General features: G+C 45.6%; 2 protein-coding genes across 2 annotated transcripts in view; one reads left to right on the plus strand and one right to left on the minus strand.

Moving 5' to 3' along the window:
• Window positions 1–463: 463 nt before the first annotated feature.
• On the minus strand, window positions 464–15,176 carry DCST1 (DC-STAMP domain containing 1). Its single transcript, XM_087914181.1, is given in 17 exon segments — window positions 464–796; window positions 3,241–3,354; window positions 4,076–4,218; window positions 5,032–5,148; window positions 6,073–6,171; window positions 6,174–6,198; window positions 7,485–7,580; window positions 8,809–8,908; window positions 9,639–9,799; window positions 10,042–10,163; window positions 10,308–10,451; window positions 11,269–11,443; window positions 12,195–12,334; window positions 13,014–13,142; window positions 13,851–13,925; window positions 14,164–14,298; window positions 15,113–15,176. Coding segments are annotated over 17 exon segments (2,085 nt in total). The 3' UTR covers window positions 464–550.
• A 743-nt stretch (window positions 15,177–15,919) lies between these two features.
• Window positions 15,920–18,768, plus strand: part of DCST2 (DC-STAMP domain containing 2) — a 14,537-nt gene continuing 11,688 nt past the window's right edge. The window contains exons 1-2 of the mRNA XM_087914183.1: window positions 15,920–16,244; window positions 17,546–17,716. Of these exons, the coding sequence (XP_087770309.1) occupies window positions 15,920–16,244; window positions 17,546–17,716 (496 nt within the window). The remainder of the gene's footprint in view (window positions 16,245–17,545; window positions 17,717–18,768) is intronic.

An 18,768-nucleotide genomic window follows, 5' to 3' on the forward strand; every position in this document is an offset into this window, starting at 1 on the left:
TCTCACACTTCTCTGTTCCTTTCTTCTTTCCCTCCCGCCCTTGTCTATTCTTCCCTCCCCCTCTTCTCTTATTCCTCTCTCCCTCCCTTCTTCTCTATTCCTTCCTTCCTTCTTCTTTTTTCTCCCTCCCTTCCCTTCCCTTCCTTCTCGTTTTCTTTCTTTCCTTCTTTCCCTTCTCTATTCTCTCTCTCTCTCTGTTCCTTTCTTCTTTCCCTCCTCCTCTTCTCTAGTCCTTCCTTCACTGCAACTATAAATAATCCACAACTTATACAAGCAACTGCTGTCCAATGCAGACCCTTAAACCAGGGGTCCCCAAACTTGGCACCTTTAAGACTGGTGGATTTCAACTCCAAGAATCCCAAACTTGGCACCTTTAAGACTTGTGGACTTCAACTCCCAGAATTCCTGAGCTAACATGACTGGAGGAGGAGGAGGAATTCTGGGAGTTGAAGTCCACAAGTCTTAAAGGTGCCAAGTTTGGAGACCTCTGCCCTAAACAAAACCTTTCTTTTAAAAAATCCTCCATTTAAGGCAGGAAAAATGCCACGATTTAATCGGCGTAGCCCCTTCCCCCGTCGCTGCTCTCGTCGTCGGAAACCAGATCGTCCGGATTGCAGGCAAAACAGATTTTGCCAAGGTCTTTCCAGCAAATTCGGCAGTAAACCGTCTCGCAGTCGGGATTCGAACACACCAACGAATTGCGGGATTCGGGCCGGTTGCAAAGAATGCATCGGCGAACCAGGAACCGCTTCAGGAATGGACACCAGCGTCCGATCTGGTTCAGCAGTGGCTTTCTCTAAAAAGGGAGACAAATTTGGAGTTGAAATCCCCCATCATTTTCCCCAAACCCCAAATAAAAATAAAATAAAATTGATATCGTAGGCCTCCCGGAAGCAAATTCTTTGCAAAATAAAGTAGCTGTGATTTGTTGAAGCCAAAGGCCTTCCAACTTGGCAAGTTTTATGACTTGCGGACTTCAACTCCCAGAATTCCTGAGCTAACATGACTGGAGAAGGAGGAGGGATTCTGGGAGTTGAAGTCCACAAGTCTTAAAGCTGTCAAGTTGGAAGACCCCTAGGTTAGATAGATGGAGAAAGAGGGGTAGAATAGATAGATAGAAAGAGAGATAGATAGAATAGATAGAGGGAGAGAGAGAGAGAAAGAGAATAGATAGAATAGAATAGATAGATAGAGAGAGGTAGAATAGATAGAAAGAGAGAGAGAGAGAATAGATAGAATGGGTACATAGATAGATCAAGAGTCTTCAAACTTGGCAAGTTTATGACTTGTGGACTTCAACTCCCAGAATTCCTGAGCTAACATGACTGGAGGAGGAGGAGGAATTCTGGGAGTTGAAGTCCACAAGTCATAAACATAAGCTGTCCAGTTTGAAGAAGATTTAAGTCATCAAGAAAAAAAAAACATTTTAGGATTTCCCCGTTTTGCAAAAAAAACAGGGCAGGGGGAGAGAGTTGCTCGACTTAACAACCGCAATGGAGCCTGTTGTTAAGCGAGACAGGCCCCCTCAAGGGAGTGGGGCCCCGTTTTTTAACCCCCTTTCCTCGCCGCCGTCGTTAAAAGTGAACCGTTGCCGTTGTTCAATGAAGAACGGGCTAGTTATGTTAGAAAGCGGTTTTCCCCAACTCGTCGCAAGGTTGCCAAAGGGGATGACGTGAACTCTGCCACCGTCGTAACTATGAGTCCACTGCCTGGAAAGTGACCCTAAGGACTGGAACCTGCCCAAGAAAAGGAGATTTGGAGAACTGCCAATGGGCGTCCAATCGACTGGATTTTGGCCACAAAGGACCAAATTAAAAAAATTGGTGCTTGGGTGGGCACGGATACCAACCCTGCTGTGGGGACCGAAGGAGGGAAACGCCCATCCGTTCCTGCCCAGGGGTGGAGTGCCCCCCCACCCTGAAGGAGACTGCCAACTAACAGGGCGGGGTCGCGGGTTCGAGTGCCGCTCCGTGCTGGAAGCCGAGCGCCACATGCCAAAAATATTTTGCAGAAGCAGAAATTCAGCCGGAAATAGCCAGGCGGAAGGTCAGCTGGCTTGGCTGACAAGCATCAATCTCTGTTTTAGACACAGAGTGGAGAGAAATAGTCCTCCTCGACTTACGACTGCAAGGGAGGCCCAAATTTCCTTTCCTTTTTTTTTTTCCTTTTTATTTATTTCAATCTACTGTTGTGGTTTGCCGGGCTGAGGTCTCGGAGAGCGAGGACTCAGGCGAGGGGCTTTGCGTGCGATGCGAGGATGGGCCCAGGACCGTCGGAAAGTGGGGTGCTGTCTTTGGAGATTGGGGAGGCTGGCAACCGTGAGGAAGAGGACCCCGAGGAGCCTGGGCCCAGTGTGCGTGTGCGCAGGGCTGTTTGAAGGAAAGATAGATAGATAGATAGATAGATAGATAGATAGATAGATAGGTGATAGATGATAGATAGATAGATAGATAGATAGATAGATAGATAGATAGATAGATAGATAGATAGATAGATAGTGTAAGGCTGCAAGGTGATGGCTTCAAGAGATAAAAGCCAGCTGAGAAACCGGAGCTCTTTGCAGGAAGCAAAAACGTTTTTGCACTCAAGCCTGGTGGACATTTGCAGGATCTTGGTTGGTGTTTGGAGACACTTTGTGTTTGAAATACTTCTTGGCAACTTTATCTGGTGTTCTTGGCAGCCTCGCACCACTCGTTCTTATCAGAGACAATTAGTTTTAATAGTCTTTTAACCGTGAATTAAGAAAATTAGCAGAGAAGCATTGAAAGCCTTTGTTTTTATCTCTGTTTGGTCTGTGTTTGGGTCAGAACATCCACACATTACACATCAACACATAAACAGCGTGGCACCCATACGTCGTACATTTTAGTACAAGCCAAAGGAATAAAACCAACCATATCTCTTGATACACATATTGACATGCAATTATAATCCTTCCTTCCTTCCTTTTTCAACATTTCAATGCTCTCTTCTAGTGACGGCCACCGTATCATTTATAGACATACCGAATCATTTCGTTATTCAATTTCCTCTCCTATTTATTTTTATTTTTAAATAAAACTTCTCGTTGAAGGCGGCGGTGTGGTTCCAGGTTTCACATCTCCTTCCTTGCCAGAATGGTGGAGTGAATCCCTTTCTTCTTATTATTTTTTTTAAAAAGGGGGAATTTCTTCTCGTGTCGTGGTTTTTTTTCCTCAACCTGGCCTACCTCGCAGGGCTGGTGTGCTGGGGTTTACTCACCACTCTCTTGCGCCTCCGAGCTCGCAGAATGATGCGTTTGCGCTGCACAATGACAAAAGCCATGCGCCGACGCAACATCTCGTTGTAGAGGTAGATAATTCGCTTCTTCTCACGCTGTCAGAAAGAGAGAGAGAAAAAAAATAAGGATCAAATCACGTGCTGGCTGGGGGATTCTGGGAGTTCTAGTGCACCTGGGCTGACTGGGGGATTCTGGGAGTTCTAGTTCACCCGTGCTGGTTTCAGGGTTCTGCTGGCTAGGAGATTTTGGGAGTTGTAGTTTACCCGTGCACGTGCTGGCTAGGGGATTCTGGGAGTTGTAGGCCACCTGTGCTGGCTGGGGAATTCTGGGAGTTGTAGTCCATCCATGCTACCTGGGGGATTCTGGCTGTTGTAGTCCATTTAGGCTGGCTGGGCGTTTTGGGAGCTGTAGTTCTGCCATGCTAACTGGTGGATTCTGGAGTTGTAGGTAACCCATGCTGGCATGGAGATTCTGGGAGTTGTAGTCTACTCATGCTTGGGTGGGGGATTCTGGGAGTTGAAATCCACCTATGCTGGCATGGGGATTCTGGGAGTTGTAGTCTACCCATGGTGAATTCTGGGACCTCTTATAGCTCAAAGACACACAGCAGCCCGAAGACGCCAATGGATGCAATTTTGCAATCCTCAGTTCTCACGACCCATTTTGCACCTAGCAAGTACCCCATCATGTCGGCCTGTCTGCTCCAGTCGTCCCCTTCCCCTTTTGTGGGGGCCGGGGGCCGGGGGGGCTTTGCACCGATCAAGGGGCAGACATGGGAGGGATGGAGGGCGACACGTGGTCAACTCCCCCTCCCACCTTGGGGAAGTAGAAGGCTGCGATGACTCTCCGGAGACGGAAAACGTAGACTTGCAGGAAACACAGCATCACCAGGGCGCCTAGCGGGATGGCGGTCTTCACGTACTCATCCTGGCTCATCCCTCGCGGTTCTGGCAAACATTCTGGGAGGGGGCACGACAAAGCACACAGGGTGGGAGGTCTTGGAAATGGGAAGGAGGGAGTTTCCCTTTTTTGGGAGGGAGGGGTCTTAGGGCCCCTGGCCGGGCCGCAGATCCTTCAGCCGAGGAAAACAAACAAGAACCCGCCAATCATTAGTCACCCAACATGGTTTGTTTCTCAATCTTGGCTGATTTAAGAGGGGTGGAGTTGTAGTTTACTATTATGGCTGGGGGATTCTGGGAGTTATAGTTTATCATAGTGGCTGAGGGTTTCTGGGAGTTATAGTTTACCACACTGGCTGAGGGATTCTGAGAGTTATAGTTTATTATAGTGGCTGAGGGATTCTGGGAGTTATAGTTTATCAGTGGCTGAGGGATTCTGGGAGTTATAGTTTATCAGTGGCTGAGGGATTCTGGGAGTTATAGTTTATTATAGTGGCTGAGGGATTCTGGGAGTTATAGTTTACCACACTGGCTGAAGGATTCTGGGAGTTATAGTTTATCATAGTGGCTGAGGGATTCTGGGAGTTATAGTTTATCATAGTGGCTGAGGGATTCTGGGAGTTATAGTTTATCATAGTGGCTGAGGGATTCTGGGAGTTATAGTTTACCACACAGGCTGAGGGATTCTGGGAGCTGTAGTCCATCCATCTTAAAACTGCCAAAGTTCGAGAACCATCGTAATAGAGCCTCCAGCAGCAGAGGAAGTCTAGCAGCAAAATGCAGGTGAAACGTCTGATTGGCTGAGCAGAAGCCCTCCCCTCCCACCCATCCGGGGCCAGTTGCCCCCTCCTCTTTCTCTCCCCACCCCCTTACGCAGGTTGTTGGCCTCCATCACCATTTCTGACGACGTGTTCAGGGCCCCGATGGTGCTCCGGAGGAGACGGGCCATCATGGTCTCCCCGCCAACCTGGACTTCCAAGTGGTGGCTGCCTGCGTGGAAGGCAGGGGAAGGTTTGGTTAAGCCAGCTTTGATTAAACCAGGGTTTCTCCCCCTGGCTCAAAGGCATCCCTAGAGTTGAGTTGGACGGTGGAAGGGATTTGAACTCGGGTCTCCCAGTGCCTAATCTGGCACTTTTCCAACACTGGAGGTTTTCAAGAAGAGACTGGAGAGCCACCTGTCTGAAATGGCCTAGCAGGGGGTTGGACTAGAAGACCTCTAAGGTCCCTCCCAACTTTGTTATTCTGCTGTTATTTATTTATTTACTTCTCTTCCTTCCTTCCTTCCTTCCTTCCTTCCTTCCTTCCTTCCTTCCTTCCTTCCCTCTTAGGGGGTTGGACTAGAAGACCTCTAAGGTCCTCCCAACTCTGTTAATCTTCTATTCTTTCTTTCTTTCTTTCTTTCTTTCTTTCTTTCTTTCTTTCTTTCTTTCTTCCTTTTCTTCCTTCCTTCCCTCCTAGGGGGTTGAACTAGAAGACCTCTAAGGTCCTCCCAACTCTGTTAATCTGCTATTCTTTCTTTCTTTCTTTCTTTCTTTCTTTCTTTCTTTCTTTTTTCTTTCTTTCTTTCTTTTCTTTCCTTTTCTTTCCCTTTATTTCCTTCCCTCCCTCCATCCCTCCCTCTGGGGGCTTCCAACAACAACCTGGACAACCATTTTGTGTCAAACGTTCTAGGGTTTCCTGCCTGGCCACGGGGTTGGACTAAATGACCTCCGAAGTCCCTCTCCAAAGTTCTACCTCCCCCAAGGATCTCCATTCAATTGCATTCAATTGGGTGTGAGTTTGATTTCCCCTCTGCCCAAGGATGGAGGGCTGGGCCATTGGAAGGGGTGGGAGAGAGAGGAACCGGCTGCCCTTCCGGACCACGGTGCGGATTCATCCAAGGCGGGGGGGGGGAGGTCAGAGGTCGGCACTCACTGCGGAAGGAATACCGGATGAAGGAGTGGTTCCGGATGGTGCTGAAGATGGTGTAGAGGAGAGAGTCCAGAGCCCAGGCAGTGAGCAGGAAGACGAGGGAGGCAGGCAGCCCAGCAGCTCCAGCATCTGGGGGGGCGGGAAAAGGGAAGAGAAGAAAGGGAAGAGGGAGGAAGGAGGGAGAGAGGGAAGGAAGGGAGGAGGAAAAGATAGAAGGTACAAGTGAAAGGAAGGAGGAAAGGGAGGGAAAAATAGAGGGAGGAAAAGAGAAAGGGGAAAGGATGGAAGGGGAAGGGAAGGAATGAAGGAGGGAGACAGGGAGGGAGGGAGGGAGGGAGGGAGGGAGGAAGGAAGGAAGGAAGGAAGGAAGGAAGGAAGGAAGGAAGGAAGGAAGGAAGGAAGGAGGAAAAGATAGAAGGTAGAAGTGAAAGGAAGGAGGAAAGGAAGGAAAAAATAGAGGGAGGGAGGGAGGAAAAGAGAACGGGGAAAGGATGGAAGGGAAAGGGAAGGAATGAAGGAGGGAGAAAGGAAGGAAGGAAGGAAGGAAGGAAGGAAGGAAGGAAGGAAGGAAGGAGGAAAGGATAGAAGGTACAAGTGAAAGGAAGGAGGAAAGGAAGGAAAAATAGAGGGAGGGAGGGAGGAAAAGAGAACGGGAAAGGATGGAAGGGAAAGGGAAGGAATGAAGGAGGGAGAAAGGAAGGAAGGAAGGAAGGAAGGAAGGAAGGAAGGAAGGAAGGAAGGAAGGAGGAAAGGATAGAAGGTACAAGTGAAAGGGAGGAGGAAAGGAATGAAAAAATAGAGGGAGGGAGGGAGGAAAAGAGAAAGGGGAAAGGATGGAAGGGAAAGGGAAGGAATGAAGGAGGGAGGGAGGGAGGGAGGGAGGAAGGAAGGAAGGAAGGAAGGAAGGAAGAAAGAAAAGATAGAAGGTACAAGTGAAAGGAAGGAGGAAAGGAAGGAAAAAATAGAGGGAGGGAGGGAGGAAAAGAGAAAGGGGAAAGGATGGAAGGGAAAGGGAAGGAATGAAGGAGGGAGAGAGGAAGGAAAGGAAGGAAGGAAGGAAGGAAGGAATGAGGAAAAATAGGAGGAACACGTGAAAGGAAGGAGGAAAGGAAGGAAAAAATAGAGGGAGGGAGGAAAAGAGAAAGGGGAAAGGATGGAAAGGAGGGAGGGAGGGAGGAAAGAAAGAAGGGGAAGGGAAAGAAAAGGGAAGAAGGAAGGAAGGAGGGGAGGGGATAAATAGTCAGATGGGATCTGAAATTACCAACCCCGAATGGAGTGAATGGATGCACGCAGAGGACCGTCTGCCTTGCAATGAATGTCCGGTTGACTCGGGGTCATCTGGGACCCCCCCACACTTGGCCAGGCCCCCCCTTGCCCTCTGCCCAGATGCCCCCAGATGCCCCCCCGGCACTCACCACACTCTTGGTCTCCGGCGGCTGGAAGGCCAGGCGCAGGGGGTCGATGATCTGGCTCTCCTCTGCCCGGCGTAGGGGCAGCAGCGTCCGTTTTTTCTGGTCGTTCGGGGGGGAAATGAGACACGGAGCCTTGGCTGAGGCGGGACTACAAAGCCCAGCAGCCTCCGCCGGCTTCCCCCACGGGAAACAACCTCGGAGGCTGTCACTGAGCCGCCCTCGGCCAGACTCAGCCTCCCCCTCCTTGGCCTACAGCTAGTCAAAGGTAGACTGCCATGAGCAGGGAAGCTCATCGGCACGTAAGCGTGGCTTTATTCTTTATTTTCATTTCCCTTGGTTCTTTTTTGTTTGTTTGTTCTATTTTTACTTTTCGCCTCGTTCCTTTCTTTTTCCTTCTTTTTCTTTCATTTTTTTCCTTTCTTTTCATGATTGTGAAATAAGCGGCAAATAAATATAAATATAAATATAAGTATAAGTATTAGTATAAGTATTAGTATATATATAAATATAAATATAAATATAAGTATTAGTATTAGTATAAGTATTATTATAAGTATTAGTATATAAATATATAAATATAAATATAAATATAAATATAAGTATAAGTATAAGTATTAGTATTAGTATAAGTATTAGTATAAGTATTAGTATATAAATATATAAATATATATATTAGTATAAGTATATAAATATATAAAAATATAAAAATATTAATATATAATTCCATCTAATTCATAAAGTGGTTGGTGGTTGAAAAGTATCTTTTGTTTTTATAAAAGTTTTTATTTTTTAAGACAAACATATATAAGCAAGACATAAAAACCTAAAACCATCTTCCCTTTTATATACATACAGTGTGTCGGTTGGTTACAAATCTTTTGTGCTATCCTTTCGTAGTCCTTACTCACAGTTTTATATAATTTTTCCCATTGTCAAAGTAAACATATGCTTATATATTTATCAGTTATTAATCATCCACGACTAAACTATTTATTCCATCATTTTACATGAGATATTCCCAATTTTATTTTTAAAATGTATATTGTACTTTCATCCAATATATGTCTACGTTATATTTTATATCGATCTATGGAAGTTCTATTACAAAATTATCTAAGCGGTCGCACAATATCTGTAATGATATCTTTTTTTTGCTTTGCTCCAGAGACTCCCGGATAGACTGCTGCTGGTGCTGGAGGTTCCATTAGCAGTGGATGCATCCCTCCCAAGGCCCACGTACACAGGTTTCTGGGACTCTTTGGCCAACTCCCTGCTGTCTCCCCCCACCCAACAGCCCCCTCCTCAGCCTCACGGGAGGGGAGCCCACCTGTTTTCGGCGCCTTGCGTCGATCTGCCGAAAGTAACGAGAGATGTAGAGGTTATCGAAACGGATGTCTTGGTTGTACTTGTTGGTGTAGGAATAAGCCCTGGGAAACAGAAGGAGGGGTGCGTAGAAGATTTCCTCAGCAAAGAGAAAAGGAAGGAAGGAAGGAAGGGAGGGAGGGAGGGAGGGAGGGAGGAAGGAAGGAAGGAAGAAAGGAAGAAAGGAAGAAAGGAAGAAAGGAAAGGTAGAAGAAGGAAGGAAGGGGAGGAGAAGGAAGGAATAAAGAGAGGGTAGAAAAGGAGGGAGGGAGGAAGGAAGGAAAGAGAAAGGATAGATACAGTAAACGATAGAGATAGATTATAGATAGATATGATAGATAGATAAGATAGAGATAGCTATAGATAGCAATAGAGATGGATGGATGGATGGATATAGATATAGATATATAAATATAGATATGTAGATATAGATATAGACATATAGATATAGATATGTAGATATAGATATGTAGATATAGATATGTAGATATGTGGATATAGATATAGATATAGATATATAGATACGTAGATATAGATATATAGATATAGATATGTAGAAATACAGATATGTAGATATAGATATATAGATATGTAGATATAGATATATAGATATGTAGATAGCTATAGATATATAGATATAGATATGTAGATATAGATATGTAGATATGGATATGTAGATATATAGATATATAGATAGAGATATGTACATATAGATATAGATATAGATGGATGGATGGATGGAGGTCACGGTCTCGCTACCCTACGCCCACCCCTCTGAAATGGACCCCAACTCACGAGGCGAAAACGAGGATAAACATGCAGGAGAGCAGAACGCGTAGGATGGTGATGGCCGCGCCCAGCTGTTTCCCGCTCTGGTGCACCTGCTCCTTGACGTTGTCCACCAGGTGTTTGTGGGAAGAGAGGTTGGCCCCCACCAGCATCTCTTGGTGCTCTTCCTGGGGGGGGGGGGAAGAGGGTGTTCAGCCGTGACTCCTGGGACGTGGCGACCGTCGTAAATATGAGTCAAATTGCCCAGCGTCCAGATTTGGATCGCGTGACCGCAGGGAATGCTCCGACGGTCCTAAGTGTGAATCGCGGTGCCAAGTCGCTTTTTTTCAGTGCCGTTGTAACCTACACCCCCCCGAATGCACAAGTTGCTTCAAACCCAGTTAAGCCAACATTGATCGATCCGACAGACCTGGATGACAATGCTGGCCGTGAAATCTTGGTTTAAGTTTTCCACCGAGCCGTTCACCCGGTCATATGTCTGGCCAAAGTTGCCTTCCACAGGGATCTTGTCTCGGCACCAAGCGTTCATCACTACAGGAGAGAGAGAGAGAAGGGTGGGGGAAATGACGAGATCGAGCAAGCGAGCCACGTTGCAAATATATATAGGAACGAATCCGGACAAGTCTCTTTTTTTCCTTGCAAAGCTATGTTTCTACCTGCAGGGAAGTCACTCACCTTTGGCCAAATGACAAAGGAAGCTGAATTTCATAGGAAGGCAGAGCAGGTGGTTGACTAGCGGCACGGCGATCGTCTGCATGCAAGACCGGTGTTTGGTCTGGAACCAGGCCTGGCAACGCTTCACGGCCTTCTGGATGATGCCTGCCAAGAGAGAGGAATTCCCACATGTCGCCAAGGATTGGAGAGTCCAAACGTCTCCAAGCGCAGGAAGTTTGGAAAACCAATTCCCTTCTAGGTACGAAAGCCGGCTGGGTGACTCTGGCCCAATCACCAGGAGATGGGGAGTTCTAGTCCCTATGAAAGCCATCTGGGTGACTTTGGACCGATCACCAGGAGACGGGGAGTTCTAGCCCGCCTTAGCTATGAAAGCCATCTGGGTGACTTTGGACCGATCACCAGGAGATGGGGAGTTCTAGTCCCACCTTAGGCATGAAAGGCAGCTGGGTGACTTTGGGCCAATCACTAGGAGACTGGGAGTTCTAGTCCTGCCTTCGGCATGAAAGTCATCTGGGTGACTTTGCACCAATCACTACGAGACTGGGAGTTCTAGTCCTGCCTTAGGCATGAAAGCCAGCTGGGTGACTTTGGGCCAATCACTAGGAGACTGGGAGTTCTAGTCCCGCCTTAGGCATGAAAGGCAGATGGGTGACTTTGGGCCAATCACCAGGAGACTGGGAGTTCTAGTCCCGCCTTCGGCATGAAAGACAGCTGGGTGACTTTGCACCAATCACTAGGAGACTGGGAGTTCTAGTCCTGCCTTAGGCATGAAAGGCAGCTGGGTGACTCCGGGCCAATCAGGAGGAGACTGGGAGTAACCTAAGGAATTCTGGGAGTTGGAGGTCCACGCGTCTTAAAGCTGCCAGCGTTTGGAGATTCCCGTCTCCGGCGTGTGAAAAAATCTCCGCTTAAACTCTGCTTTTCAAAAGGCCACTTTTGAGCCGCCATTTTGGCTTCTTACTTTCGCAACGCATCCGCGTCTTCGCCTCGTAGACTTCCTGGGTGGAGGCGCTCCCTTCGGTTTCGCGCGCCAAGCGGCGGCTCTCCGTGCCGGCTCGGCTTTCCACTTGCTTGTTCAGCTCCGTGAAGGAGCGTGAGATGTCCTGGGACTCGCTTCTCAGCGTCTTCCCACTTCTCTGCGTTGGAAATAGCCTTCAGGCCTAAAAAGGACTCGGATAAACTTCATGAGGACTAGAACCTACGCCGGGAAGATCTTTCTCCTTGCGTTGCCTCTTTGTACGACCAGAAGCAACCGTCGTCTAAAGTCTAAACCAATGTGTGTTTCTTAACCTTTAAGATGGGTGGACTTCAATTCCCAGAGTTCCCCTGTCAGCGTGGGGTGACTGGGGGATTCTGGGAGTTGAAGTCCACCCGTTTCAAAGGTGGCTAAGGTTGAGATATGATGTTAAATCATGCAGGTTTAAAGGGAGTATATTTGGCCCACCGAGAATAACCCAAAATCAAGATGTTAATTCTTTTATGTGTCTTTTTTTAGCATCAAAAGGACAATGAATACTGACAATTATTTCTTTTTTAATTTAATCCAGGGTACCATGCAATGAGCTGAGTCTCCAGGGACCATTTTCGTAGCAAATGGAACTCCAAAGCCCATAACCAGGCAGCTGAATGGGCACCAAGGGATTTACTATTCGCCGCTCTTTACTACTGGGCGGTGGGGTTGGACTAGATGACCTACAAGGTCCCTTCCCACTCTGACAATCGAATCTATTTACAACGTCATTATGAAATGTAAAGATGAGCAGCGTTCAACGGCGTTCAAGCTTTTCAACTGAATTTACAATCCCTCCCCCCGGGCCTTTTCATAAACGGCTCCTCAAGAGGGACTAGCCCCTTGGCGAGCCGCAACAACCGCCGTGTTATTCTCACCACCATGTCTTTGAGGATCTTCCGCATGGGAGCCAAGGAAACCTTCCAAGCTTTTTTGGAGTTTTCAATCTGTAACTCCACCGTGCAGCTGATGGATCGCACCACTTCGCCGAGATTGTGGCGAATATTTGCCACGGGGCCTGCCAAGATGGATAGAGGAAGAAAAAAGAAGATGATACAGAGGAGGGGCTCCAAATTTTCCAAAGAGGGGCAGAAAAGGCGCTAGTCCACATTGGCAATTGAAGCTTAGAAAGCGTTTGCAGCGTGGAGAAATGCTGCCCTCTGGTGGCTGTGCCTGGAACCATGTTTCCCTCCCCACAAAAGGAGATAGAATAGTAAAACACCCTCTAGTGTCTCGGTGCTGCATTGGCAGCTTTAAAGAGAACGCTCGTTAAAAAAATATTGCGTGTAATAAATAATATTCTTTTTTTAGAACGGAGTGACTTTCTCTGACTGCGTCTCTATTTATAGCGGAGGTTTGCATAGAAGGGTCCAATTTCAGAGGGCAATGCACATTGCAGGATAAATGCTCCTCGGGGTTTAATGTGGACATATTTCTCCTTGGAAACAAATCCATCCTAAAGCAAGCCTACTTTGGACCAATCGCCAGGAGACGGGGAGTTCTAGTCCCACCTTAGCCATGAAAGCCAGCTGGGTGACTTTGGGCCAATCACCAGGAGACGGGGAGTTCTAGGGTTATTGTAGGAGGGGAAAATAGGAAAATGGGAAGGAGAGTTGGGTACGTGTGCAGTTTTGAGCTATTTAAAAATCACAAGGGGGCCAGACATCCGCCCATAAAATGAATAAAGATCTCGGTACCGTCATAGACAGTGGCTAGCATGTACGTGAGAATGTAAAGCCGTCCTTCCTTCCCTAAGAATTTGGGAACCACCAAGAGGCTGGCGCAACGGAATTGCGGCAAGGTGCCCCATCCAACGGCAGCCACGCCTGGAGAAAAGAGGGTACAGCGCAAAAGATACAAACCACGTTGGTTTGTCGTGTCTGACAACAACTCTTGCCCGCCTGCAGTGTGCCACGAATGAGCCAAAGGCATCCATGCTAGTCATTCCCAGCTCTAGGGGGCAGCGCTCATCTCAGTTGCATCTATCTATCTAGCCTCTATCTATCTATCAATCATCTCTCTCTCTCTCCCCCCGTCTGTGTATCTATCTATCTATCCATCCATCCGTCTATCGTCTCTCTCTCTCTCTCTCTCTATCTATCTATCTATCTATCTATCTATCCTATATCTATCATCTATCTCTTTCTCTCTCTCTCTCTATCTGTCCGTCCATCTATCTGTCCATCCATACATCCATCATCTCTCTCTCTCTCCTATCTATCCATCCATCCATCCATCCATCCATCCATCCATCCATCTATCTATCTATCTATCTATCTATCTATCTATCTATCTATCTATCTATCTATCTATCTATCTATCTATCCATCTATCATGTCTCCCTCCCTGCCTAGATGCCTGCCGATCTATCTTACTATCTATCTATCTATCTATCTATCTATCTATCTATCTATCTATCTATCTATCTTATCATCTATCATCTCTCTCTCTTTTTTTCCCCCTCCTTTCTTTTCCCTTTCTCCTTTTTTCCCCTCTTGCTCCTGCGTTCTCCTCCAAAAAATGCCAGTTCTTACCTGCCATGCTGGCCAGCATTTCAATTTTGGTGCGTTCCCTGATGGTCATGGGGAAAATCAGGATTTTGGCTAGACCTGGGGAACAAAAATTCTAGATTTTAAGAATAAAATCCTTATTGTCCAATATTCCCATCCACCCGCCCCCCAGCAGCCTCAAAAGGATTCTTTTCCAAACCAGATTCTCAGAGTTTTCTTTAACAAGATTTATTGAGACTTCCAGCAACTGAGTGATGGATTCAACTTCTTTCTTTATGGGTACCAACCTGTTTATTTCTGTTTATCTCTCCCGGGTCTCCGTGATTTTGTGACTTACCCAACGCAAATAAAATCCCGAGTCCGGCCCCGAGAAAAAACTTGGTGGGCCGAAATTCATCAGGTTTACTCCACAGGAAGGAAATGAAAGTTTTGGGTAAGAAAAAACTGAGGAAATGCTTCAGGGCTGTGAAGAACGGAGGGAAAACGACACCATCAGTATGTAGATTTAAAGCAGTATTTAAAATTTATCCAGATTCTCTTTACACTGGAGATTAGATGCATATTTGAGCAGGGTGTGAAATGAATTTAATTCTATATCTATCTATCTATCTATCTATCTATCTATCTATCTATCTGCCTATCCATCCATCTATCCATCCATCATCCATCTTTCTTTCTTTCTTTCTTTCTTTCTTTCTTTTTCTTTCTCTCTCTCTCTCTCTCTCTCTTTCTCTCTCTCTCTCTCTTTCTTTCTTTCCTTTCTCTCTAATCTATCTCTATCTGTCTCTCTCTCCATCTCTATCTCTCTTTATCTGTCTGTCTGCCTTCTCTCATCTACCTTCATTGATTAATAGAGTTAATAATGGTGTCATATTATTAACCATATTAATTATAATAATGTTGTATTAATCATAATGATTTTGACCTTATTTCTGGGGTAGAAAAATTCAGTTGCAAATCGTGGTGAACAAAAGCACAAACAGATCCTAAGGACCCCACTGGAAAAAAAAAACATTTTCTTTTTTGAAGTTTGGAAGTTTAAAGTTTTTTAAAAGCCGCCTTAATCTTGGTGATAAAATGTTAGGGATGGAAGCCATCATTGGAAGCAGTTACTATCGCTGTGTTTGCAGTCCCCGTATTTGGTTTCCTTCTGGCCCGCTGAAGGACGGATCTGCTACTCAACGTTCTCTTGAGGACTAGAGCCTTGGAGGCTGCTTGCCCAGCCACATCTTCCCTGCTAAATCGGGTCTGTGAAATACTATTTTGTGCTCTCTCTCTGGACTCACTCGTGTTGGGGGACTTCAAACGCTTCGCTTTCTGTCCTTTCAGCCTCTGATATTTGCCTCCCATATCTTGGGGTTTGAAGGTTGACCCTTCCGCTGGCTGGGCCGACTCAAAGCTACGGCCAAGCCAGGAATTCAAATCCACCTTCAAAACATTCTAGAAACACGCGTAAATTCCGGCAAAGTCTTGATTGGAAGGCTGATGTCACAGAAGCAAATAGATATAAGAGGCTGTTCTCTATTATTTGGAGCTACAATCACTGCAAGGGGCTGCTTGATCGAAATTGGTCCAACTCCCCGCAGCTAGAAAGCTAGCATGTCAGGGAATGAACAGCTTTCTCCTGAACTGCTTAACAATTATATATATATGTGTGTGTGTGTGTGTTTTCTGAGGTTCTCACGGGTATTTGTATGTGGATCTTTGGTTATTTGGGTTTTCTCCCGCTTAAGATTGGAAGTATCTAGGCGACGTTTCAATGAAGTCTCATTCATCATCTTCAGGCTTGTGTCTTCGGCTCTGTGCTTCTTGGAGTGATGTGAGCTTGCAGCTGCTTCTTCCTTTTAACTAGCAACTGGTGGGTGGAGCCAATGCAAAACAGAGGCAGGTGAAGGGGTGGGGCTAGAAGCAGATAGAACCCTGAAGTTAACTGGCATTTCCAACCCCCAATGACAACCCTCTTTGGCCAAGCGGGTAGGAAAATAGACAACATTTTCGAATCCTAGGTTTTCTCCCTCCTTCGTTCTGCCCGTCTATGTGCCCTCTGGGTGCCCCCCCTCGGAGCTCCAACTACGCCTTCAGCCCCAGCCATCATGGGCTCCTCCTGGCCCAATTTTTCCTTCCGATGGCTGGGAAAGGGACGGAAGAAAGGCAAGGCTCGGGGGAAGAAGGCAAAACGAGCTGCACGGATTCAAGAGGACACTTTTGGCCGGGCCACAGTCCGTAGTTTGGGGGGCTTCGCCCTGGGGATGACCCTCTCAGCAGCCTACGGGGCCCTGGTCATTTTTGGCCAAGGCTATAGCATCTGGTACTGCTTGGTGTCCACCATCACGTTGGCCATCGTCCTCGGCCTCGGCATGGCGTTTTCCTTCAAAGTCCGAGTGACTGTCCTTCTCATGCTTCCTCAGTTTTTTTCGAGTAAGTGCTCCCCAAGACCCCCACCCCGCCTTCCTGGAAAGAAATACATATTAACTTAAATATTAACTTTAAAAAAAAAATACTCCTTTGGTCGTTTTAGTTGCCAGCAGAAAGGGATGGGGAAAGCAGTGCATTCCTTAAATGCCTCAGATAATTGCTAGGCAGCCGAAGCTGTTGGCATGCAAGATTATTACCGGAGAGCATGATTGGTGACTCTTGGCTATGGATGTGTCCCATTGGAGAAGATATATCCAGGGGGTGTGGGGGGAAAGACCAGGGTCAAGGGGGAAATGAAGCGCCAGAGCTCACTGTAGCAGCATCATCAAAAAGGCATTTAGAGTTGTAAATCTAATCTTACAAAGCTTCTCCTCCGGTCATATTGAATTGCTAACTAGGGCATACGAAGCCTTTGCTAGACCAATGCTTGAATACAGTTCGTCGGTCTGGAATACTCACTGTATTATTGGACATTAATACAATTGAGTCCAGAAATATTTCACGAGAAGAGTTACTACACTCCTCTGCTGGCCACATAATACCCTACATCCCCAGGCTTGCAATTTTGGGCTTGGACAACCTTGAACTACGCCTCCTACAGTTGGACCGAAGTATAGTACACAAAATTATCTGCTACAATGTCCTACTGGTCAATGGCTACTTCAGCTTCAACCGCAACAGTACAAGAGCACATAACAGATACAAACTCAATGTAAACCGCTCCAAACTCGATTGCAGAAAGTATGACTTCAGCAACGGAGTGGTCAATACCTGGAATGCACTACCTGACTCTGTTGTTACATCCTCTAATCCCCCACTCCTTTAACCTCAAACTAACCACTATTGACCTCACCCCATTCCTAAGAGGTCTGCAAGGGGCGTGCATAAGTGCACCATCGTGTCTACCGTCCCTGTCCTATTGTCCCCATTTATTCCTACCTCTTTCCTGTATTCTTACTCATGTTTATACTTACACCTATTACCTTGTAAGCGATTGACGAATCAAAGAAATAAATATAAAAAAATAAAATAAATAAAATGGCCAGTGAGAAAACAAGCAAGACATTTGGACGATATAACAGGGTAGAAAGATGGCCGGAGGTTTCACAATGACACCTTGCAGTCTGAAAGTTTGTCGAACCCCAGAATAAGACATTTTTGGGGGGGCTGATTTATAGGAGGGGGTGTTCCCCAACCCTTGGGGGTGCCCATTTCAGGGGGCTTCAGGTGGTTCTGAGGTTGCGGGGGGGGGGGAATGTGAATCGAGAAATGGATTCAAAACTCTGCCATATTTCCTCCGACAGAAGAAGGCAAGACGGTGCTTATACTGCTGGCGTTCGGAATGGCTATGGAAGGACCCTTTGCCAACATCATCCGGAATTTCAACCGGAGCGCCGACACCGTCGCGTGTGGAGCCGAACTGGCTCTCAACCAGACGGCGGAAATGCTGCAGCGAGCTCGCGAACCTCTGATCAGTGAGAAGACCTGCACAGTGGAATGAGTAGAATGTAGAATGCGGAATGTGGAATAAGAACAGAATGTAGAATAGAACGTAGAATAAAACATAGAATGTAGAATATAAAAGAGAAGGTAGAATACAAAACAAAAGGTAGAATGCAGAATAGAATGTAGAATAAAATGTAGAACAGAATGGAAAATGGAGAATAGAATATACAATATAGAATAGAATGTAGAACATAGAATAGAATGTAGAACATAGAATGTAGAATATAGAATGTAGAAATTAGAATGTAGAACATAGAATATAGAATGTAGAATATAGAATGTAGAATATAGAATAGAATGTAGAATATAGAATAGAATAGAATGTAGAATATAGAATGTAGAATATAGAATAGAATGTAGAATATAGAATGTAGAACATAGAATAGAATGTGGAATATAGGATGTAGAATATAGAATAGAATATAGAATAGAATGTAGAATATAGAATGTAGAATATAGAATAGAATGTAGAATATAGAATGTAGAACATAGAATAGAATATAGAATGTAGAATGTAGAATATAGAATAGAATGTAGAATATAGAATGTAGAACATAGAATAGAATGTAGAATATAGAATGTAGAATATAGAATAGAATGAAGAATGAAGAATAGAATGTAGAATAAAACGTAGAATATAGAATGTAGAATATAGAATAGAATGTAGAATAGAATGTAGAATAAAATGTAGAATATAGAATGTGGAATATAGAATAGAATGTAGAATAGAACGTAGAATACAGAATATAGTATGGAATAAAACGTAGAATATAGAATGTAGAATACAGAATAGAATGTAGAATATAGAATAAGAATGTAGAAAATAGAATATAGAATGTAAAATATAGAATGTGGAATATAGAACAATAAAGAATAAAGAGCATAAAATATAAAATGGAATCTAGAATTCCATTCCGTTCTAGAATTGCTGGGAGCTAGGGGAACTCCACTGCAGAAAACATACAGCCTGTGGCACGATGAGCAGATATCCAGCCAATACCTCTTGTATTCCCCCAGGGGG

Source organism: Pseudonaja textilis, chromosome 16 (assembly GCF_049901715.1).
Source record: "Pseudonaja textilis isolate UNSWEBS1 chromosome 16, rPseTex1.2, whole genome shotgun sequence".
In the NCBI taxonomy this organism is placed as follows: domain Eukaryota; kingdom Metazoa; phylum Chordata; class Lepidosauria; order Squamata; family Elapidae; genus Pseudonaja; species Pseudonaja textilis.